Below are 26765 nucleotides of genomic sequence, written 5' to 3'. Positions count from 1 at the left end.
TGAAAATGTAAAAATTAACAGTAAGTATTTCTCTAAATACATTAAAAGTAAACAAAATGTTAGGATGGAGGTAGGACTCTTGAGGGAGGATAAAGGAAGGCTCGTATCTGATGATTATGAGATGGCTGGGTTATTAAATTTTGCTTTTTCTTCGGTTTTACTAACGAAGATTTAAGCAGTATTCCACAGCTTGAACAGTTGAAACAAAATCGAACTAGATAATTGCATTAATTCTGAGGTGGTTAAGAAAAAATTGGGAACTTTAAAGAATGATAAGGCTCCTGGGCCAGATAGTATTTCCCCAAGGGTTTAAAGGAGGTTACCAGAGGATTGGAATGTTACTTCTCTTTTCAAGGAAAGTGATAAAAATTGTCCCAGTAATTATGGACCCATTAGTCTTACATCAGTTGTGGGAAAGTTTTGGAAAGTCTGATAAAAGATGCCCTTGCAAAGTCAGTTAACCAAGCTCAGAATATATTGTATAATCAACATGGTTTCACTTACAGAAAATCTTGCCTTACAAATCTTTTGACATTCTTTGAAAATATTACTGCTTATGTAGATGTGGGTAAGCGTGTAGATTTGGTGTATCTGGATTTTAAGGAAGTATTTGACAAGGTGCCACATAAAAGGCTTGTCAAAACATATTTCTATAGATGTGGGGGGTAAGTTAGCAAATTGGATAGAAAAGTGACTGGATAAAAGAAACAGAGAGTTCTTACAAATGGAATTCAGTCAAACTGGATTAATGTCACAAGTGGGGTCCCTCAGGGCTCAGTCTGAGGACCTTTGCTCTTTTTGATTTACATCAATGACACAGATGAAAGAATGGTCAATAAGTTACTCAAATTTGCAGATAATATTAAGGTCTTGAGTGCTTCTAGCCGTGAATAGGATGCTGCTGATTTACAAAAGGATTTAGATTATTCAGTGAGTTGGAGAAATAAATGGTAAATGGGTTTTGATTATAATAAATGCAAGATAATGCATGTGGGTTAACATAATTTGAATTAGAAGTATAATTTGGATGGGAATAACCTTGTCTTGAAAGTGTCTTGAAAGAAAGGGGTGCTAGTTTAATAGTTAATCACTCTGTAAAGCCTTCAAAGCAGTGTGCTGTTGCTAGTGGTAGGGCAAATAGGATTTTAGGTTGTATCTACAGAAGTACTGAATACAAGTCTAAAAGAGGTTACAATTTCATTGCATATGTCACTAGTTTGGCCAGATTTTGAACATTGTGTTCAGTCTTGGATTTCTTACCTAAGGAAAGACATTGAATTGTTGGAAAGGGCTCAAAGAATGGTTACTAGAAAGGTGTCTGGGATGGAGGGGTTAGCAAACGAGGAGAGGTTGAAATCTCTCAAATTGTTTTCTCTTGAAAAAAGAAGAGTTAGAGAAAAGAGTTGAGGTATTTAATATTGTAAAAGGAATTGACAGCGTTGATGCATCATCTTTTGTTCATACTTAACAGTGAGAATAGTAAGACTAGGGGATACAAATATAAACTTTGACAGCGTAGGAGTCATCTTCCTAGTTCTTTGGAATGGGTTGCCTTCGGATATTGTGGAGGCAGTTAAATTTAAATGATTTTAAGAGAAATCTTGATAAGTATATGAATGAAAAGAGCCGGCTTTAAGATCTTTTAAAATTTATTTATTAATAATTTTAGTTTAGTTTAGTAGATAGAACAGCTGAGATGGACCAATAGATCCTATGTTGTCCCAACACGTTATGTTAAATATTTTCTCGAGAGCTATTTGTGGAATAAGAAACACGAATATGTTGTATGTTTTAACTTATCATAAGCTACACCCTGGATAAGGTTTTACAAAAATCAGATAAATCCCAGAATTCTTACGTCCTATCCCTACAGCACCGTGGCGCCACTGGTTGAAGGAGAGATCCTGTGTTAATATTTATTATACGTCTAAAGCCCAATTTACTAATATTGTAAGATACGCATTTGAGTCTTCTGTGGTATGTAGGTCTAACTTTTAAACAAAAGCTAGTAGACTAATGGGACCGAGGCATCTAAATGTATCAAAATGCTATCATGCATTGGCTATACCACAGTTAAACGTTAGTACAGCAGCTATAAATCTGCGTGAAACAAAGTAAACACATACTGCACTGACTTAATGTTATTTATCTTATTATTATAACCTTTATAAATAACTGATTACAGAAATTAGATGATAGTTTTGGATGTGAAATGTTGTGCGCTTGAGCATACATATTTTTTCTTAATATCTTAATTATAACTTTATTTTTCGTATCAGACAGTGTTTTCCAGCTCTTCTGTGGATTGTACTATTACACCTATTTTTCTTACCTAGCCACATTTTGCTTTCCCCACGTTGCATATTTTCATCCCAAGTATATATGTCTGTCCTTTCCGTGCAGTATTTTTGTTTGTGACCTATTTGTTCGAAAGTATTTTAAAGTATTATTGAATCTAAAGATATACCATAATGCCATGCTCTCTGTTATTTATATGTTAAACATATTCATATAAAAAGTTATAAAATATATCAACTAAAGATTATGCATTTTCTCTGTAGTCTTATATACATATATATGTGTGTGTGCGTGAGTGTGTGTATTTAAAAAACTAAGTATTTATCTTACAAGTTAATTTAAAAATCAGCATGATACAGCTACTTGGGGCTCACCATGCATAGATTCTACCCACATCAATTTCTGCATCGATACTGATCAATGTTGTAGTAGCTAATATAAAGCACCTGCACGGACAGGGCCTTAAAATAATTCAAAGTGCAAAGCATAGTAAGAGGTGTAGGAAAACATAGGACACTAACTATTGGGGCATAGGTTCCATATTAGAGATGTTTCTATGTTTTCAGTAAGGCCAGCTTGCACGCTTCTATGTTTTCATTTCATTATTATTTTATATATTTTGATAAACGATTTTGAAGAAAGGTAGGTGTGTGTGTGTGACATATGAGTCTTATGTACAAATATTTAAACAATAAATCTTCCGAGTCAGAGAACTTAACACTTAAGCATAAAAATATCATATTTTAATAACTTGAAAATTTACAGTTTATTGAGAAAATTTTTCTAATAACATTTATTTAATAAAGTCAGAAAATGTTGTTTTACATTTTATCTATGAATTATGGGTAGAAGAAATGTTGTCATAATTTCTTGTTGATGCAAAGTACCAAAAACAAAACTGTTTTGTTATTATAAGATATAAATTAAAATTGTCTAAATACAGCAAAATACCTTGAAATGAGTGTGTAATGTAGTATATCTTTTAAGTTGATGTATGATTATAAAAAATTGAAATGTTTATGATTTTTAAAAAACTAATATAGTTTAATATAGTTTTACTTGAAAAATAAACGCATTTAACTGAGACAAAAGCAACTGGTGTTGAAAGGAAAGTAAGATGAAACATTAATATATGTATTTGCTTTGTAAAATATTGTCACAGGTGTTTCGTTCTTCAGAAAGATTACATAGCATGATTTGTGTTTCCATGTTGTGACACTTCCCTGCATAGACACATTATTTTTAACTTTAGAGGCAAAAAGAATAACGAAAACTATGCTCCAAGTGGTTTCAGCTTATTGGTTTTGAGATATGGTATGGGTATTATTTACATATTGCATAAAAATCCCAATAGATATATATATATATATATGTTGCTTTTGTAATATTTTTTTATTGTTAGCAATAAATATGCAAATATACTCATTTTCTTCAAACATGATCAGATTTTCAATACACCTCTTTCACACGGTGTATTTTCTAAAATGGTCCAAGAATGTTAGTTCTTACAAATCAATATGTTATTATAGAATTATATACTGCAGCTTGATTATAATTTGTTAGATTTGTTATACATAAACATGTAGCAGTGAAATATGTTTAGGCTCTTACTTGGTCACATTCAGATTAGAAGCACATTGAATTGAATAATTTGTAAATTTTAGTGTTGTAAATTTTAGTTTGGTTAATTTTAAAAAACCCTAATACTTTTTATGGTGTTCAATCCTTCTAATTCTAAGTTAATTAAAGTTTCTTTTAAGAGCACACCTGGGTTTTTAGAACTGGGTGAAAAAATTAATTACCCATTCCCTACAAAGGTGTCTAAGTTACTTGAAATAAGTATTCAAAAACACAATGAAATTATTTTTAAGAACATTTTATTTTTTCTAAACCTTTGATTTTCAGAACAAAAATTACACAATCTAAATTAAAGCTTCTTGATATACCACATTGACAATATTAACAGATTTTGATGTTATCCAACCTTTGAATATCCTACATGGAATTGACCATGTGAAAAGCAAGGCTGCTCTATGAACAATCCAGTAACCTTTATACTTTAACCTTGGGCCATATTAATTGACATTGCAAGACGAATTGTAACTGGAAATTGGAGCCTTCTAAATTCAAATAGGTAGCACTTGGTAGCAAAGGAATTCTTGGAATGAAGACATCTTCACTTGTGACATGACCACTTGTAATTGTTGCTTCAATAACATGTGACAGTAAAGTCTTAACAACTAATCTTGTGCCATTACATAATTTTTGAGGATCAAGATTTCTTAACAACATTATTGGTGAACCAGCCTTTCATTTCAGAATGTGACCTGGCATCCTTGGTGGTTCAAGAGAATTTAGAAATTCAGTAACTGTAACTGGAACACTAATATTTGATCTGTAGGCGAATTCCTGTCCGAGAATCTTTTGCAATAATTTATCATTTATGTCATGAACAGCATCATTTCCAGATGCAAGAATTGCTATTTTACACAACTATTAATAATTTTGACTAATATTAGAGAACACCTTTTCATTTAGCTCTTCTGCATCCTTAACTAAGTCACCATGTTTGTATGGAATAGCAATGTAGTTGTTTGATTGATTGATTGGAAACCTTTCAAGCAGAAATTCGTGAATTAAACCGTTTGTTTTTATATCAGCGAAGTTATTAAAAACAGAGAAAATAAAAATAAACCACAAATTAACACGTACATTACGCACTCAAGATAAACAATATTGTTGGCCTAAAAACAATATCCTTATAGTTTTGTTGCTAAACGACGATGCATAATGTTAGTATTACCAAAAGGAGCGTGACACAAAGACAGAAACTGAATTTAAAGCCAAAGATTAGTTTTGGAAACCTGGTGCGAATTTTTCCCATTCTTGTTACTTCTGGAGACTGTAGGAGTCACCCTGCCAAATTTGGTGATGCTTGGTCAACTAGTGTACGAGTTGGCGGACAGACAAACGTGTACCAGATGATGACAAAACCTTGTTGAAACGTTGTACATTACCTATTCAAGCCGTCTCCAACCATTATTAGTCTCAAAGTGGGTTCCTCGTCATCGAAAACGTATAATAGTGTCAAGTCCAGGCCAGACACGTATTTATTAACTGTGTTTTGGTAAGTGTTGAATTTATTTTTAAGTGTTGTTATAGTTAAATAAATTGTTTTTTGTTGTTGTTGAATCCTGATTGTAGAGGCGTGTATATTCTAGACTGTTACAATAGTTATTGCTGCTCCGTTAAAAAGTTCCAGAAAAATCTATAAACAAAGATTTTTAATCCTCAAGTCACCGTAGTGAACCTTCTTGTTACAGGTTCATATCTTGAACACTTAATTCATAGTTCAATCTTTTCATGTGTTTTTAACAGAATAAGCTCTTCTATATAACTTCTTCAATAGCAACTATTACAGCAGCTCTACTACTTCTAACAAGTCAATATGCTTATATGTTGAAATATAGTCATCAAAAGCAATTACTGCATCCTGAGTTAACAGATTTTATTCAATAGAAAAATGATTTTGCTGCTCTTACAATTTATTTCCAATAAAAACATAATCTAGAATCCTTCAATGAAACCCTCGAATTTTGGTAGTGAAGTTAATATGAAGGCTTACTTTATTATACACATACCTTTTGTCATTCAAAAGCAAAAAACAACAAAAACTTCGAAATAATTTTATAACTTTTACTACTTGATTATGGTAATGCATATTGACACTAATTTTAGAATTTTATTCTAAACAAGTATTGGGTTTGTTTATTTGTTGTTGAGCAGAAAACTGCACAGTGTGTATACCTGTGCTGTGTATACTGCAGGTATCGAAACCCGAATTTAAGCGTTATAAAGCCCTCAGTCTTTTCACTGAGTACTGAGTTTGAACACTTCGCGGAAAATACCCAGCTTAATAGTTTTTACTTGTAGTGGAAAGTTTGATCAAGCACGTGTAGTAAGTGAAAAACGTGGTCTATTGTGCCGATCGAAAACGCTACTTTTGAAAATATATAAATCTTTAAATTTATTTAAGCTTAAAACGTTCATTAAGGTTAAATGCAAGTTTATAATTTTACTTTTTTGTCATGACTTAAGTTAACCGCTTAAATGTTTGATATTATTTATTGTTGCAATGTTAGCTTCATTAGATTGTAGTTAGTTTTGTTTCGACTTTGTTATTATATTACCAATATGAATTTAGTCACCTAATTGTTATTATTTTAGTTTCTGAAATAGGTTTTAGCTATTTACTTTTATAAATTACCATGTTCAGGGTTGTGAAAAGTTAAACAGATACAGATAAGTCCACATTGTTTAAAAATGTAAGGCTTGAATCCAAATAATACAACTTAAAAATATATCATTATTTAATGTTTTACCGGTAAGATATAGAATATTGTGTTTTTTGTTTATGTTCATTTAAAAACACTGCTTTGTTAATCATGATGTTGAAAAATTGTTGTAAGAGTATCATATAAGCTTTCAAAGGATGAAGAACATTTTTGTCATATAAGCTTACATTATTGTATTATTTAGCATACAAAAACAAATTGTTTTAAGTTAGTTTTTAATAATTAACTACATTCTACAAACATTTTTAATTAAAACATCCATCATGTATTAATAATACCACTAAATGTTTTGGATTTTAAACTCTAATGTTTAAATTTAATAAACATGACCAGGTTTGTTTCAGAACTTTAACCACACTGTGAAAAATGTTAAAATGTCCATTACTTAAAAGTGTCAGCATATTAAGAAGATTTAATGAAATGTGTCAAATTAAAACACATAATTTTTAACCATGCTAAGAATAAACACAAAACACGTGAAAAATATACATTATAAATGTTTAGTTCTTAAACACTAGATTTATTTCACTAAATGTTTTAATATTAATTTGTAAGGCATGCTTAAATACAAAACAGTTAAACTGTAACTATAAAGAGGTTTAGTTACTTGTGGTATGCATAGGGACTCGAGTCTGCTCATTTGTTCAACCAGAGTCACAAAACGATGGATGGAAGGTCCGGGCATTAGATTTTTTTCGTGGCTGAGTCAATCGCCAAATTTAACCCTTATCGAGCATTTGCAGTCCACTCTTGATCTTTCCCTGAAAGCGTTCCAAACAAACAACTTATAGGGACACCCCCCTTCCAAGTTTTTCGCCAGGCCCAAACCTCAGATGCGTAATCATCTTTCTGCCTTAAATATAGCAAAAGCAGACCCTTTAAATACTAAATAGAATCTTGTATCTTTGTTTCTTTTTTATTTCGTAACATAAATTTATTTCTGAAGTGGCTGTCTGTTTATATATTTCAGGCTGTATATTTATTTATAACATCGAATTATTAAAAATTAACCAAAATGTCTGAAACAAGATTTACTTCACATGAACACAATGCTATATATATAAATATATGTGTGTGTGTGTATATGTGTGTGTTTGTGTATTTAAGGCAGTATTGTACATATAACTGAAATCTAAATAAAACGGGTATTAATGCTACTAAATATATCTATTCATAGGTTGAAGAGTAGCTACAAAAATGATAAAAGTAGTTGAGCGTCAGAAAGTTAAAATCTACATTTACCACTACGTCATTTGTAACCCAAATGTCACTAAAACTCCGAATAACAAAAACGGCAATAAGAATTATGTTTATTCACAGTTTTGTGATATTATGTAACCGAAATCATGCCCAAAGTGTCTTTGAGAAACGGATTCAATAAAAACTGATATTGGGCATAACATAAAAACGCTTTTCGTGTATGTTTTTTATCTTGTACAATTTTCAGTCTGATCCGGATTGCACAGCATGACACACTTCCACTCGGTTGAAATCGTTTTATTCTTCTTAGGACGCAAAGTGAGTTATAACATTTTTCTCTAAAATACATCTTATAAGAAAATATATTGAATAATGACAGCTCCATAAAGAGTTACTTGATTTATAGCATACTTTATTTCGAAATTACTTCAGTTATCGCAATTTATGTGAAATTTGATTAGTAATAGCATCATAGGAACTGATCTGTCGTGATACGACCTCTCAGTCAGGCAAAGTATCGGTTTGTTACACAAAGGTTGTCTGCGGATGTCCTTCCCGAACTTAGATCTGATTGGGAAAGTGGCTAGTCAACGTCAACCATCGCCAACTCTTGTCTCATTGAATAATTGTTCGATCGTCACTTTCAAGTGCATCCAATTCGGATTGCAGTTTCATCAAAGGAATGTTAACCATGAATCCGTATGTATACATTCCGGACAGGAGAGCGCTGAGCCACACCCAGCCGTTATGACTTTTGTATTCCTAATCTCCTTAGACGAGCTATGCCTGTTACAGGCTAAATACATGTGCAATTAAAGCCAGAAGGTTCGTTTGTTTGGTTGGTTGGTTGGTTTGAATTTCGCGCAAAGCTACACGAGGGCTATCTACGCTAGCCGTCCCTAATTTAGGTGTGAAAGACTAAAGGGATGGCAGCTAGTCATCACATCCCACCGCCAACTCTTGGATTACTCTTTTATCAGCAAATAGTGGGATTAACCGTCACGTTATAATGCCCCCACAACTGAAAGGGCGAACATGATTGGTGGACGGGGATTCGAAACCATGACCCGCAGATTGCGAGTAATGCGCCCTAACCACCTGGACATCTCATAATAGAAAATTGGCTATAAGAGTAAGTGGAGACGATATAAAGTACAAGACTATTCAAAGTTTATTTGGTAGGTTATTACTAAATAAACGCAAAACACAGATGTTTCACAGCATATATATACATGTGCCTATTAACACTAGGCAGGTACTTAATAAAATATTAAATTATTGCAAAAAATAGAAACTCAAGTATAAGTTGAAAATTTGGCTTCTGTAACTGAATAGAATGTTAAAAGAGAAATCGCTGTAAGTTATGACTTACTTTGTCACATTTAGAATTACTGACATGTTTTGAACAAGTTCGGTATATTTTTCGAATAAGAAGTACCACTCAGTCTCACCGCGAACAAAGATGCAAATGTCGATTATATTCACTAGTAGCGTCAGGACGATCCTTTATGTAAGTTGCTAAAGCCATTGGGTTGTGCTCACCACCGGTTTCCGAATTATTCTAAAAGTAAGGTGCTACATTCGGTATGTTGCGCTAATCACCGGTTTCAGAATGAACCTATAAGTATCATGCTACATTAGATCGGTTGCGTAATTTCATTCTGTGTAATTTCAGAATTATTCTATAAGTTAATATTATTTTAAGCCACTCATTTCATATGTCTGCACTTCAATACAAATAAAACGTTTTCTTAAAAATTATTGTTTAATATCTATATGGAATACTTTCTAGTTAGTACATTAGTTGCTTAAAATAATGACAGTTGCACTGTCATACGATAACTGTGCCCTTAAAACACGTCATTAAAACTTAGCATAGGTACAGTCCTGGACAAAATGTTTGCATATTTTGTAACAAATAAGATAATCATTAAAATGGAATACAAAACACTTTGCGCTGTATAACTGAGAACTGCGTGTTATATTAAGCATCTACATATGCAATTTGTATAATGAGACAGGTTCTATGGACATCATGAACGATTTATTCGAACAGCAAACAATTTTATCAGACACCTGTAGTAAGATGTGTAATTCAGCATTTCACCAATCACAATAAAACCTTACCAAAACACATATAATGACAAAATACAACATCAAATTATTATAACTAGCGCCTGTAACCTTTTCATACTAAACATTCAGTACGTTATTGGTCTTCCTCGTAATCTGATAATCTCCAAAATGCGACGTAGCAAGCTGTTGATGAGGTTATTGATATGATACACCCTGATGTCATCCCAATTTATCACTAGAAGGCGCTGCAACTCAGCTACAATAGCTGGTTTAGAGTCGTGAATAGCAATTTTTCGACTCATTTCTGCCCAAACAGTTCTCAATGACATTACAATCTGGAGGCTTTTTCTAGCCATGGCAATCTTATATCGTCTTCCTGGTCGAGATAATCCTATATAATATGCACACTTTGGGCAATGACATTGTCATCTTGGACACAAAGATATTGAAAAACCTTGCCCTAGCATATGGCAGAAATATTGTCTCCATGTGATGCCTATAGAAGGCGCCATTGACGTTTCCCTGAAGGAGTTAAAGAGCAGTTTTCTACTATGATGAATAGCTGCCCAAACATGTACTGCTCTTCCCTCATCTGTTCTCCAGGCAAACGACTAGCACAGATCCTACCATCAGCTTTAACAAGCTGGAAACAGGACTCATTTGAAAAGATGACATGTCACCCGTGTCCTAACTGTAACTTGGCTTGCTGTCTTGCTTAAGTAACACGGTGACGGTAGTGAATTTTGGTTAATATAGGTTCTCAGATAGCCCTTCTTGCAAAATATTATTGTTAATGTCATTCCTGTCATAAGGTATTGAAATACTTCTTTCGACCTTGATGCGTTAACCTGATGAAAACACTGGAAGTAGTTTTTCAGCGTCTACCAGTAGACTTTCCTGAAACAACAATTCTTGTACTCCGGTGACGTTTCAAGTTTATGAATACAGTACACTGGTGGTACCCTACTGTTCTGGCAATGTTCGTTTGCTTCATATAATTTTTGGACAGTTGAACAGTTTGATGCCCTGTAACTTCTGGCACGTGACGAGACATGACTCTGCACCAAATACAGAGAAATTGTCTGAACAAAGCGTTGATCTCTTTCGAAAAAGATTATACCTAAAGCACACCATTATATACAAAACAGATGTGTATGTGTGTTTTAACAAACAAGTGCTCAAAATAACTTATACAGACCAGAATAACTCTTACATGTTTTCCCGATCATACGCTACCGTCCCTGTTACTACTTAGTCATTTACTCAATAACTACTCCATGCATGTAGATAGCAACATAAATATAGAACAGTATGCAAATTATGGCCAAGGTTTTATTAATATTAGATTTTCAATATTCCGTGTATTATTTCAGCGGTAATAACGTAGTAACGTTAAGTTTTCACTCAAAAGCACTGCATTAGCATGAAAGTATATATGAAATATGCTCACAGTTTGTTTCAAAATAATCTGAGCTACAAGCATTTGTTATTAAAATTATAAAATCACTAAATACATTAACTTTTTATCCTTTGTTATGTAGCAGTTTGCTTGAGTAGGTTTACGGTAAATACACTTTGCAGTGTTACGTTTTATAACATAGAGCTGAAATTTTCCTGAGCTGCCTGAGTTTAATGATGTAGGAAATAACACACACGGGTCATATCAACATTCCTCTGGGTGTCGTGTGAAATGTTTTATATTTATTTGTTTCTATTCGCTGTTTCTATTCAAACTTGTGAGTGAAATTAAATCTTCTAAAAAACACATTTTGATTTGCGGAAGAACACATTCAGTTTGTAGAAATTAAGTAACGATGAGTTTTAGAGTAAGTAAAGTAGACAATGTTTAGTCATTAGTAAGATTAGACACTAAATAGAATATGTAATGAGCAAAGAAACATTACGAAAAATCAGTTATACTGACAACAAGAAAAATACATACTTAAGTCATCAAAACTGTGTTTTCAACTTTAATCCTATGCCCAGGATTGGAGGCAGTGACTGGTACATTTCAAAATCTGATTTATTTTAGTAACATATAACTAATATATTATCAAATTAATATTAACCACTTTGGCCCAACAAAATTGGGAAACTGAGATTGGTACTTGTTGCTATACACTGCAAAGTGAGAAATACTGACATATTACGCAGCCTATACAATTATATTTCTATATCGTTTCGAGAAAATACAATTAAATAGGAATCTTGATCTATACAAGATCTGCGCTGGTGTAAATGTATTCCTTGTATATTAACATAAGTATGACAACTTTTAAAACTTTCTTTTTTTGCGATTCTGTATTGCTTCTTTAATGAATAGCTTTTTGTTAATACAAACTTTTTAAGCAGCGTAAGTTTACATTTTCTTAATAATACTGGGCTCGGTGGTTAAGGCGCTTCACTCGCGGGTTCGAATCCCCGTCCCACCAAACATCCTCGCCCGTTCAGCCGTGGGAACGTTATAATGTGACGATCAGTCCCACTATTTGTTGGTAAAAGAGTAGCCCAAAAGTTGGCGGTGGATAGTGATGACTAGCTGCCTTCCCTCTGGTCTTTCAATGCTAAATTAGGGACAGCTAGCGCAGATAACCCTCGTATAGCTTTGCGCGAAATTCAAAACAAACCAAACTTAACAATACTACGCGTAAAACTCAAAGACAAATAATATAATTAATGCTTTAATAAAACACTACGAACAACTGTGACAATTAATATAACATTTAAGTTACAATATTCAATGTAATAAAGTTTTACATAAATGAATAGTATAGTTGTTTTTTAATCCTTACCATATTTCTCATATATATATATATATATATTTCAATAATAAAAGTGATGAAAATTATACTTTGAGAATTTAAATATCCAGTTCACACTGTAAAATTTGTGTTCAAGCAACTTGCTAATATAAGCTATTTTTAGAAATATTTTTTTTTGTGTCATAAAAGGCCTATTTAACTTATAATCACAATGTTATATAAATTTCAAATAGGTAAGTAAACTTCTCTCGGGTTTTTAGTAGAACTAACGACTGAAATGTTAGTTATTATGTTACTACTAGATGCTGTCCTATCTAAGTATTTCGACTGAAGTTACAAAATGAAAAGGATCACTTTCTATCTAACAACATACGATCCATTGATCAAGAAACTCTTCTGAATTCTCTAGAAACTTGTACTGAGACCTTACAGAGTAGAGTGACAGTGACAAAATACAGTCACTCAAAGAGCGTCATGAATGAGAAGGAGCGGTCGAAGTCAAGTACAGACTTAAAGATGAATGAGTTCAGCTAAAATTCGATCGTTTTTTTTTTTTTTTCATGGAGTTTAGGAGAAAGATCGTTCTTTTAGAGAATGAAATAAACTATTACATTTTTTTCAAAGAGAATTCCTTAATTTTCTTTGTGTGAAAATAAGAACAAACATTTCGCAACATTACTACAAGTAAGAATAGTGTAAATTAACTTAGCAAAACAAATAAAAACTCGCAAAATCAATCGAAGGAATGTTTTAAGTTTCATATAAGGAAATAGAGAACTATTCAATTGGTTGAATTAAACAAACGTGTTGATACATTATACGTTTCCGTAATTTTATAATACAACGTGTAGGGTTAACTTGACGTAATAATTACAAACAATTTACTTGGTATAATACGCCAATAATACGCAAAAATAAATCAGAAACTTTGTAATATTTCCGTAAATCTAATTGATAATATAGAGTATTGAGGTTTTAAAAAATCTTGCGAATAAATAAAATCGTATTCAAAATAGGCCTTTTTAGTTATGCATTCATAAAATAAAGTGTTTAATTTTGATTTTTTGATGATATCTGCCAAGAACACCACAATACAACGCTTATAATAAATAGATGTATCTCTTATTATATCATGCTAAAACTGAAGAAGATTTGTGAATCTCATTCAGTGTAAGAGTTTTTTTTTTTATCTTCGTGAACCAATATTATTATGATGCATTCCACTTCCCAAGAGTTTCTCTCTACCTCTGTGACAAATCAGATATTTTGGTAAACCTAAAAAACACTACGCATAAAAATCATAAACTCATAAAAGAACAGAAAGTCACGTAGCACTACCAAACAAGAGGTAGATAAACATATTTCATTTATTATTCAAGATAAGAGAAGCCTGAATACATTTCGTAATTCTGCATACCAACTTCATAAATCAGCCAGTGATAGTAATTTGATATATGTATTATATATATATATATAAATTTTCAGTGTTTAAGAGATTTACTTCATATAAGAACTGAGATAAAGTTTTTCATAAGCTTTCATGTTGTTAGGTCTGTATGTTGCTATTAGAACAAACTAAACCATTCCACGTAAGTATGCTGACGTGTAATAGCCAGTTCCTTATTCTTTCCCGCGATTTAACTTACATTTTTATCGCAATAGATTCTGTTCAGTTTTAAAACCCAAAATAATAACAGCATTATGTAAATTGCACGTAACGTTGCTACTATAAATAAGTAACATTGTTATCCCATTATGTGCAAGGCAGGCAATATGCTACTCTAAAGACTTGTTTGTTTTAGAGCAAAGCCACATTGAGCTATTTATTGTGTACACTACGTGGATTCGAACACCAGAATTTAGTATCAGCAAACTTACCGCCGTCCCACCGGTGGACTACTGTAACAAAGCTAACATGTTATTTTACTTATGTACAATATACGTAACTTTGCTACTATATCAAAAATAACATTGGTGTTTATATTATACTTTAAGAAATGTAAGTATAGTATTAGCAGCATTAAAAGGAAGCATTTTTCTTAATTCGTATATAATTCAATGAGATACTAAATATACCCTTTTTTTAAAAAAGATCAAGTATCCGCAAAAGAGCTTACGACCAAATGGTATTACTTTAAATAAAAGTGGCTTGTTTTTACCTAAATTACCTTAAGTCACTATTAAGGAAAAGATTGACATACAATTATGCGTATGTATTTTATTCTTACACGAACGCTTATCTACTGAACTAAAAATCAAATAATAACGACTTTGATAAACGTGTTCATTCTTTCGAAGTATATTTTTACCATTCGTATTTTAATCTATATTGCTGCATTATTACTTTCTTTTAGCAAAACATCTTATTGTCAACATTTGTTAAAACGATGTGGTGATGAAGCTGTATGCGTGATAAATTATAGAAATGCAAGATCACTTTCTATCAGTTAAGTTAGCAAAATACACCCTTGAAGGCTATGTGGTTTCAACTCAACGTTTGAAAGATCACTTTATCTCAGTTAAGTAAGCAAAATACACCCTTGAAAGCTATATGGTTTCAACTCAACGTTTGAAAGATCACTTTCTCTCAGTTAAGTAAGCAAAATACACCCTTGAAAGCTATATGGTTTCAACTCAACGTTTGAAAGATCACTTTCTGTCAGTTAAGTTAGCGAAATACACCCTTGAAGGCTATGTGGTTTCAACTCGACGTTTGAAAGATCACTTTCTGTCAGTTAAGTTAGCGAAATACACCCTTGAAGGCTATGTGGTTTCAACTCAACGTTTGAAAGATCACTTTCTGTCAGTTAAGTTAGCAAAATACACCCTTGAAGGCTATGTGGTTTCAACTCAACGTTTGAAACATCACTTTCTGTCAGTTAAGTTAGCAAAATACACCCTTGAAGGCTATGTGGTTTCAACTTAACGATTAAAACAATAAATGATTAGACATACGAAATTGTATCCTTAAAAACACAAAATTACAAGAAATATAAGGCGAGTACATTCCTCATGTTTTTTATTGTATTGTAAAAACATTAGTATTATCATCAATAGGCATGAGTTATAATTGACCTAACTGCAATGTAACATAAGGATCTTAACAATTCACGATATATATATTTAATTGTCAAGACAGAAAGAGCTTTTAGATTAAATGACCAGTGGTGCTTTTCCTGGAACAAATCTGAATTCATTAGGAGATGACCAACATATTATCTTTGTTCCTATACTAAAAACAAATCAGAAAAGGTTGCTATTATTGAGTATATATATATATGTATAGTACACAGAATAACTTTTTATTTTTATTATTACGTTTTTCCACGTAATATTTCGTTTTATTCTCCTTTTAAATTGTAAAATTGCTTAAAATTACTCTTTTGAGAACCGATTTCGTGACTTTGATTACTCTTCAGCTCTATTTTTTTTTCACGATTATTACGTTCGAAAATAGAATTAGTACACTATTTGAGATAAAAAGAAGAAAGGTCCACCTTTCGAAAGTGCTCAGGTTATAGGGTTTTTATTCATTTCTATGAATACTTCTTGAACCTACGTGTTTTTCTGACATCACTAATTGATATATATATATATACTCTGATGCAAAGTTGATAAATAAAAATTGTTATGAATTTAAAATCATAAAAACCATATTCTACACTTAGTCACTTAAATATTCCACAGGAAATAAGTTGTTTGAAATACAGTGAAATTAGTATTCGTAATACCTTTATTGGAATATTAGTTATACCCTACAATGTATATAAAACAAGATCGTTTACCTACTTATGCTTGTTGAAGAGTTCAACATATTCTCTGAGTAGTTTATTATACGTCTGTCTGAAGTTCCAGTGTACGGAATATTGTATGCTGGGATCTTATTACCTAGACAACTATTCATATACATGTTTGCCAAATTTATATGGTACGTGTCCATCTAAGGACCATCAATTTCAACAACATTTTGCAGAAATACTTCAGTATTTCTTCAGCGCATTTCAATCATTAGTTTGCTTATACAAAACTGATGGTTTCACTAACCTGTTTATGAATGATCTTATAGTTCATGTGTTTTTTATCCTTGTGGTACTGAATTATGTCGATTTCGTGTTTTCGATGAGAATGATGAAACAGTTTCATATCTAAGATACGATTTAATTATTCGTGGTAGGTTTGTAAGTTTGTTTTGAATTTCGCGCAAAGTTACACGAGGGCTATCTGCGGTAGCCGTCCCTAATTTAGCAGTGTAAGACTAGAGGGAAGGCAGCTAGTCATCACCACCCACCGACAACTCTTGGGCTATTCTTTACCAACGAATAGTGGGATTGACCGTCACATTATAACACCCCACGGCGAGCATGGTTGGTGTGACGGGGATTCGAACCCGTGACCTTCAGATTGCTGGTCGAGCGCCCTAACCACCTGGCCATGCCGGGTCCTTCGTGATAGGAAAATAATTATTATATGTTATCTTAGTAAGTACGATGATGCTTATCATTTTTCATTTGCTAAACAGACATTTTAAGAAAGGTCCACCTTCCGAAGGCGCTCGGGTTATACGGTTTTTATTCGTATATATATATGTATATACATTAATTGGGTTATTTTTGGTTACTTATTTGTGCAAATCTATCTCAGCAGTTGAAGCTTGGAAAGTTTGTGATGTTCAAACTTTTATATTCACTAATATTTCTACGCAATTACGCTGGTTAGTAAAGATGGTTTCTGAAAGAAAAACAATGTCACAACCTATTATAGAAAATGACCTTACGACCTCGTTAACACTTAGCCTAGGCTGTTCATTAAGTTCGTTATTACATGTTCCCCGAAAACAAACGAATTTACTGCTTAACGCAAACATCATCGAGAAGTATTCTCTGAATGAATATTTACGTTGAAAATTGAATGTGTACATATTCATACATACATACTCAATGACCCTTATCATATCTACCTCCTCCTAAACGTGCGTGGTAAATTATACAAATGTGTCCTATGTAAATAATTGAACCTTCGTACTGTATGCTACGTAAATAATTCTACGAATCGATGTTGCCGTTATATATTTGTTCAAGATATTCTCGTTTATTTGTTCTTACGCACCAAACTATATAATGGGCTATCTGTAATGTGCCCACCACGAGTATTTAAAACCGGTGTTTAGTAGTGTGAGCCCTCAGTCTTACCGCTGAGCCATTGGGGCAAGATGTTCTTGTGGTATTAAAATCTCCTTTCTCTAAAAGTTTTGTAATATGCACCGAATTAATTTATTCTTTTTTAGCGTAAAGATCTATCACATGCTAAAACAAATATAAATAATCACCATGTTATTCAAGCGTAAAATTGTCCGTAAATAATTAGATTTTTTTATAAATTAAAATGATGACGTTGCAGGTCAGTATATCTTAATGACGTTCAAATAAATTAAAACATAGTGAACAAATAAAAGTTACCAGTAAACCAAGCTGCTCCATGAATTAAGAGCTCCATTTTTGCGGTGTGTTAAGAAAGGCTTGCTGGAAGTCTACAGGAATATACATAAGAATTTTCTTTAAAACTTTTTTAACTGTAAGAAGCAGCAGTTTAGTTGCATAATTCTACACATCTTCATTTATTGTAATTAATATGCTTAAAATGGAAACAAAAATATTAGTTTGATACATCGTTCGATTTCACAGCTTTATATTCGTATTTTAGTGTTAAGCTGAACATTGTTGCTAGTTAGAAAAACTTATATGCAAATAAGTTTTAGGTTTGTTTGAAGTTAAGCACAAAGCAACACAATGGGCTATGTGTGCTTTGCCCACCACGTATATCGAAACTCAGATTCTTGCGTTGTAAGTCCGCAGATATGCCGCTGTGTCACTTGGGGGCAAAAGAAAATACAAAGATATAGTTTCTTTATAATTAAGCTCAAATTGTTCTATAGTGCAAAAAATTACTAATTTTCTTCCATATCAAATAGTTTGAAAAAATATCCCCAGGTAAGCCCCCAAGTAGCACATCGGTATGTCTGCGAACTTGCAACGCTAGAATCCCGGTTTCGATACCCGTGATGGGCAGAGCACAGATAGCCATTGTGTAGCTTTGTGCTTAATTACAAACAATCCCCAGGTAATTTTCTTTATCCAGAAGTATAATTCGTTAGTTTTTGTTTTAAAACCAAGACACTTTGGACCATCTGCTGTGTCCACCGAATTTTAGCGTTGTAAGTCCATAAACTTACTGCTGTTCCACCTGGGAACCTATGAATAAAACATTGTTTTAATCTTTAACAGCAGATATCGACACCAATGGTTCAAAGCTTATCTTATAAGTAACTACACGAATAATGAGTTTTTTTCAGCCTAGGACTAATATTCATTATTGTAGTGACTTCAGATTTCCGTACCATCTTTTATTTTTTTCTAAGCACAGTGTAAAAGTGGAATATGACATATTTCAAACTTTTGTACATTATCAAGCAATAATTTGATTGAGAGTAAATCAGTCTTACAACATAAAGATATTTTGGTAAATATCATAAATTAACCTCACCATTGATAACCAAGATATCAGTCGTTCTCTCAAATTTTATTCTCCGTAACTGTGTAATTCAAAGATCAAGATTATAATGATGTCTAGTTACCAACTGTTCTCTCAAACAAAGACCAGAGTATTTTACAAGAACTAGTTAAAACAAGTATTGTTGATTATTATTACAAAGGAACAACATAGTCTGTATGGAACACCAACCCTATGTTTTTAAATATTAAAAATTGTAAGATTAGTTACTTATAAAGATGTTACATATATAGAGACTTTTAGAAAGTTATCTTTGGTATTTGTCGAAAGTATTAAAGCTTGTTTTGAATGTGTGGTTTATTAAACTACAGTAATTATAGAAGCAAAGGCCAATAAGACAGTATAGCCAAAACCTAAAAACCATAAAAGAAATAGTTCTTGATACTGGACAATAAATGATTAGCAGACATAAACACAAAACATCCTATCGCTTAGTCTTCCTAAACATATACGGTGTTCGAGTGTTCATAAGAAATTCAATGGTAGGTGTTAAAAATATCCGTAAGTAGTGAAAACTCCGTCCAATCCAGGCTATTTTTAAAACTACTCAATTATTCAATTGTTCTAAAATTAAACAAAAAATAGCGTTAAACCAATCTATAAAATAATATACGAAAGCAAACACTTTTAAGGCGGATGAAAACGCAGTTATGACTGAAGTACATCATATAATTAATATTTGACAATATTACAGCAACAGAAATTCTGTTTATCCTGGTAGTCGTTTGCTTTATTTTTTTATCAGAAGCTGAATTTGTTCCCTTCCAAAGGTTTACTAATTTCAGGATTGACTAATTAGATTAGGAGGAGAAAGTATTCCCGAAGGTTTGGTGTTATGGGCGGAAAACTTCGTTGTGGTGAGTATTCATCCATTACTCTGATTCAATAACTAATGGTAAATAAACTTCGTGTTCTAATTTACTTGATTGACTTCAGGGTCAGAATTTTCCAGTTTAACTTAAATTTGATCAGCTAAAAGTACATTCAGAATTCCTGTTGTTTCAAACATATATTCATAACAACTTGTACGTGTAATATTAATAATTTCATCTTTCAAAAACCTTATATATGACATTTTCTAAACATAAAAACTTCTTTTTGCTTTTCCTTAACACTATTGGCTTTTGAGATTTATATACTTCATTAAAAAAGCATGGTAGTTTCAATTTGTTTTAATTAAATATTTAAATGATCAAGTCATATTATTTACTTCAACACAATATAATAATAATGCTGATAACGGCATAAATACAGACTTCTTTTTTGTCTTTGTTAAGTTGAAATTTGCGTCGTTTGTTTGTTTGTAGTTAAACACAAAACTACAAAATGCTATCTGTGCTTTGCCCACCACGATTATCGAAACCCGGTTTCTAGCGTTGTAAGTCCTCAGACATTGAAATTTGAATGGGAATAGATTAAAGGCCAAATACGGTGAGCAAAGCCATTTGTCAATTGTGAATGTTATTCACCTTCTGTCAGAACAAGATCACTAGATCTCAGAAGACAAATAAATTTTACTCGTAATTAATTAGTTAATAATATGTATAATACATTTTAAAAGTATTTTAGTATAATTTTCACAAATTTATTATGAGAAAAATATTGTTTAAAATCTAGATTAAGCTAATATTTGTTTCATCAAATTGTATAAAAACATTTATATCTCTTTTAAACGTCCTTGCTTGATTTACAAATTTCCCGCAAAGCTATGTGTAAGGTCTATTTGTCCATATCCGTCCTCAATTTCGAACTAATAGATACAGAGAAAGCAGTTATATAACAGCACCCATTGATACCTCTTGGGCTACTCTTGTCTGCCCGAATAGTAGGAATTGACTGTCATTCTTTAAGCGCGAAAGTAAGAAGCGCCATTTTACGGCAACGGGACGCAGATAGAAAAACCACAAATTCATAGTTCAGTCATGCTAATCACTAGACCTCACCAAGCTCCTTTTGCTTTGACTGAATGAATAAAAAATTCAAAAGTAATCAATAAACCAACCAACTTAAAAGTATACTTTACTTTTTTTTGTGGATGATAATTTTCAGTAAATGTAGACTGTTTTAGTTTATTTTCTGATAAGTAGAAAGCTACACAATCGGCTATCTGCGCTGTGCCTATCGTAGGTATCGAAACTCGATTCTCAGTGTTGTAAACACTCAGGCATACGGCTGAGCCACCAGAGAGGGAAATTTTATTTTGAGTTATTATATCAGTAACAATATGCACTTGATAGAGTTTCTATAATGTGGTAGCACTATTTTAGATAATATCAAACAAACATTAAATATGACTTACTTGATACATTGAGATATATATATATATATATATATATATATTATATAAATAAAATTAAGATAATGACTAAAAAATTGCAAACTTTCAATGACTAAAGTTAGACCTGTATATGTTATGACGTTATTTTCCACTTTATGAACACATTCTCTGCGTTGAATTTAATTTCAGCAGTTTTCTTTGAGGTATTCTTTCACGCGTACATAATTTCCGTGTAGTTGATTCATAATTCTTACTGTAGTGAAATAAGGGACCCAACAGTGGAGATGTAGTCATTCAAACAGTGAGAGGGCTCTAGGTTTCAGAAGATACTTTCAAGAAACTAAATAGCATATGTTTAAAAACTTCCAAACAAAAAAACTATTCTATGATGAATTAGGTTTACTTCGTTTTAGATATTAAATTAAAAATGTGCTATGACTTTTTATGCGTTGAATATCAAAGTCGATTACACCCATATTCATAACTCATAAATTTTAAATAATATATTTTTAGCACTATTTTATAGAAAGTGAAACTAATTATAAGAAAAACACCATTTAATCTGTAAGTTCTGTGGTTTTCATGATACCATTATATTAAATAAAAATAAAGATGTCTTACAGATATAACTGTAAATAGCTCCAATTAAAAAAAAAACATGTTAGTGACTATGTATATTGAGTTTTTCAAAATTTAAAATTTGTATATGTAACTTACTTGTAAAAAGGAAAAAAAACATATACAGATATAAGTGTGAAGACTGTGATATTTCTAAATGAAATATAACAAAAGAACAGTAAATGTTGGATTAAATATAAAGGCACAATGTCTTGTTGATGTAACATGTTCCAGAGAAAGCTTGTTACAAACTTTCAACTATGTATTCAAGATTTAACCTTTAGCGTGACACATTATTCATCAGGAGTAATAAAATTAAACTTCCGGTGCTAAACGTACTTTTTTACACATATTAGTAAAGACATAAAATATTTTTATGAAACTGGAAACCCAAATTTAATATGAAAAATTCCAGATGGCATATCACATCATATAATAAAAATCGAAATGGACTTGGTGGTTCATGCTCTTCTTCTTTCTTCGTACGCTTAAAGTGAAGTGGTTAAACTTTTCGATCGTGCACTGTGCTGAATAATACGTATGCTGTAAACCTACCCGAATAAATAAAAAAAAGTACTTTATGAAGATGAGCCTAAGTCTCTATGGTTCTTCTGCTGCAGTAAATTAAGAGAAACAGTCTTGTTGGCATCACCGGAAGCACTTTCGTCGGCTTCTACTTAGATGTTCTTTATTAGTCAGTGAGAGAAAGAAATAGAACTAACAGCTTCTGTGTAATTCAATTTAACCAAACTCTCTCGATCTATTTTGCAGTAGTAGTCTTTCATACACAGACAGACAAACATATATATATATTTATATATAGGCAAGACGTGAATGGTGGCTTGTTAAAGCTAACTTTCCTGGATAGGGAACTTTTGTAGTCAAGCAAGATAGGGCTCGAAAAACACATGGTAAAAAGTTATGAAGTTAATATGACATTCTTCATCACAAAAAAGAAGGGACTTCAAAAGAGAGATGAGAAATACGATACAGCACCGTTAGAGATTTGTTAGAAATAAGAACTATAGGCATACATACCTGTTATCAATAAATAATATCCGTTAACTTTGAAAACAACTTGTTTTAGCAAAACATGAGATGATGCTAGTTTTGGTAAATAAAGAAATTTCATCAACTTAATTTAAATTGTGGGTTTATAATTATTATTATCATTATTTGGTATTTTGGTTCAAACTCAAAGTGATCAAACCCAGTTACACGACTAAATCCAAGAGTACATTGGGTATCTGGTTACTTTAGTTCAAAACTAACAATTCTGGCAATGGCAAAAAATGCATTATTTCAAAACATTGCCCGCTAAACAGAATGAAGGAATACATTAGTAGCATTAATGTTGCTTATTACTCAAACATTTCTATGAACATTATGTGATAATAAATTAGTGACATTAATGTTCCTTATTATTCAAACATTTGTATGAACAGTGTGTAATAATAAATTAGCATCATTAATGTTGCACATTATTTAAACATCTGTATGAAATGTATGTGAGAATAAATAGCATTAATAAGTTAGTAGCGTTAATGTTGCATATTATTTAAGCATCTGTGTGAACATGTTTGTTTTTCATGGATAGTTTTTATGAGACAGTTCAAAACATAAAACTAAGATAGCTAGATTATAAACTAACAAACATTGCATAGTGTAATTACAGTTCTAACCCACTCATTTTCGGTGCTTCTAAGAATTATTAGTTTATTTAGGAACATGTATATATAACGATCAAAATAATTTATTTTGTTTAAAGCCTCATGGTGTAAATATTTTTGCAACAAATGAAGTATATTATTTGAAACTGGATAAACATAAACTGGCTTATTATTATGTTTTAAACAGCAATTAAAGAGATATTTTGCTAGAACATTTAGATACATGAAGATTATAATTATTTTGCACACAACGATCTTAAACAGATCGTATTCAACCTAATGAACAAGCTTTTTTTTAAAGTTAAATGCTCTTTCTACTGGTTATGAAAACCAGCGTGAAGTGGGTGAAGGTACGAACACTCATTATCAACACCAGTTACGTGTAAGTAATTAAGTTGTATACTTAATATGTAGTTCATGATCTGACAAAGAAACATATTCACTGTTTCATTAAAGATGTAATGACAACTTCTATCCCTTAAAGTTCTTAATGATATTTAGATGTAAAAAGACAGAAGGAATAGCAAGAAATTAGAATATAACAGTTATAAAAGAACACAAAGGAATAACTAGGTGAGAATGATGTGTCATATAACATTCAATAAATAACAAAAAGACCAAGTTATTGAAATTTAAAATTGATTTTTATTCTGTACAAAATATATAGCAATGAAAAATTAGTATACATTAAAAGAACAAAGTTTCTATAGAAAAGAATGATAAGTATGCGTTCAAATAAGTAAGTTTCTATAAAAAGGAAGAATTCGTATGTATTTAAAGATGTAAGTTTCTATAGGAAAGAATAACAAAATGTATTCAAATAAATAAGTTTCTATGTTGAAAGGACAAAACATTTTATCTCTTGAGGTTGCATTAGTTTAATTAAAAGTGAAAATTACAGCTTATAAAAGTCAATTCTCTATAAGTTTTATTATTTTCTTACAACAACAAAAAATATTCTCATGCACTCTCATTAACTGGTGTTTATTGTGCGTTGTATGAAACTCTTTGAGCTTAATTACAAAATGTATCAGGTGGTTTTACAATCTAACTTTCATTATTATGAATTGTAGGATATTTATATCCAGTTTGTATATAACATATTATTAAAGATATGATTTTCAAGTGAACTGTAAACAGTTCAAACTGTACCACTATTCAAACATACAAGTAAAACAATTACACTCAGTTTCATTTTGTTGTTGATTTACCATATATAAGACTGCCGAAACTTTATCTTGGGATTTAATCTTTTGAGCAAAAGCCAAATATGTAAACTACTTGATCCATAATTGTATGGCAACTGACAACCGGATCAGTTGAGTAAAAATAATTACTCTTAATATACAACCGTTAAGTATGTACGTATGTTGAAATGAAAAGTTATTTCGTTACCTGAGGTTGTAGAGCTGTCTAGTCCAAAACTATTTGATAATAATGGGTCATTTAACTTTGTCGTGTTTCTTTAAATCACTTCTAACATTGTCTATTTTAAAATTATTAATATTAGTCGAATTTATGTTGTATATGTTAACATGATTATTGTCAGCCACATTCAGGTACAAATTAGTTATTTATTTCGGACATAGTTAGTTTATTTATAATACTAATTGAGAAACACTAACAAATTCATGGGATCTTCTTGATTAGTTACTAGCTGTGCTGTTCTACTTGTGACAAGTGATTATCTTATTCGTTTGATGAGTATGCACTTACGTTACGAAAGACGACTACTCAAAATCTAGTTTTCGTCTGCTAAAACATGTATCTTTGGAACAGTCTTCTTTGTAGCGATGCTTTCTCATATATAACTGTCATAACGTGTGACAAAAATAGAGAAAATACATCTACTGATTCTGAATTTCCATTTTGAACACATCAAACATTTTCCATTTCTTTTTATCGACATGCTAGTATGCCAAGTTTAAATTTATTACTAGTTATCGGAATCTGAAGTATATTTTAATAGTTCATAATAACTAAATTTTATTATTACACATTCTCCATCACGTACATATTTTTCATAAAACGTCATATGTGAATCATTTTCATTGAAATCAGGTCACCTTTTCTTATGCTTAAAGGCTATAGATTTCTCTAGACCAATGGCGACGTGAGAGTCTTACCGATCGTTCTAGAACCAATACGAAACACACCGCTAGTATATAAATGTTCAACAGGCCGCATGACGTGTCATTTCTGGGTAGCATTTTTTTTGTGCGTGAACTTTGACATAATTTGTTTTCTTTTCAATATTATTTATTCGTCGCTATGCCAACAATAGGTTGTGTAAATGATCCAAATATATTCTGTTATATTTGTAGTAAATTTGTTGTAAAAAAAACAAAGACAATACATTACAGAATTCGTCAAAAAAAGCGTATTACGCATATTTTGGAATAAAACTTGGGGACCAAGACAAATCAAAGTTTGCACCGTTTACGTCGAAAAGTTGAGACAATGGACTTAAGGTAAGAAAAAAGCCTTTGCCTTTTGGAATTCCAGTGATCTGGCGTGAGCCTAGAAACCACGGAGGTGACTGCTATTTGTGCTAATGTAACGTATAAGGCTACAACACTTAAAATAAAAAGGAAATTTCTTATCCGGACATTCAGTGTGCTATAAGACCTGTTGCTCATGGACCTGATGTGGTATCCCCAGTCCATCTCGTTTCATCTCGTTCTAAATCTGATGTCGATAGAAATGATGATGGGGATTGCTTTCAACCTGAAACGTCTTGAAAGGTTTCATCAAGGCATCAGGGAAATGCAGAGAAGGTATCAGGAAAAGTGGAACATCAGCATGATGGCTGATTACTGCTGGTCATTGAAACGAGATGTTCCAGACGCAATACATAAAGGAAAGACCACAACACGTAGTTTGAGACTAAAAAAACGTAGATTTCACACAAAAAAATTAAGAAGAATGAGGATGTATATTC

General features: G+C 31.8%; 1 protein-coding gene across 2 annotated transcripts in view; it reads right to left on the bottom strand.

Moving 5' to 3' along the window:
• The window catches only part of LOC106456907 (protein amalgam-like), a 167140-nt gene that overhangs the window by 116887 nt on the left and 23488 nt on the right, over nucleotides 1-26765 (bottom strand). Inside the window, exon 1 of one of the 2 annotated variants that reach the window (XM_022382865.1) lies at nucleotides 7261-7355. The exons of the other annotated variant lie outside the window; for it this stretch is intronic. Coding sequence (XP_022238573.1) covers nucleotides 7261-7273 — 13 coding nt within the window. The 5' untranslated portion in view covers nucleotides 7274-7355. Of the gene's footprint in view, nucleotides 1-7260; nucleotides 7356-26765 lie in introns of those variants that run through there. 2 annotated transcript variants of the gene reach the window in all.

The sequence above is a fragment of the Limulus polyphemus genome, unplaced genomic scaffold (genome assembly GCF_000517525.1).
Source record: "Limulus polyphemus unplaced genomic scaffold, Limulus_polyphemus-2.1.2 Scaffold13, whole genome shotgun sequence".
Taxonomy (NCBI): Eukaryota; Metazoa; Arthropoda; class Merostomata; order Xiphosura; family Limulidae; genus Limulus; species Limulus polyphemus.
Note: the sequence above shows the minus strand (reverse complement) of the source record. Positions and strands in the feature narration are given on the sequence as shown.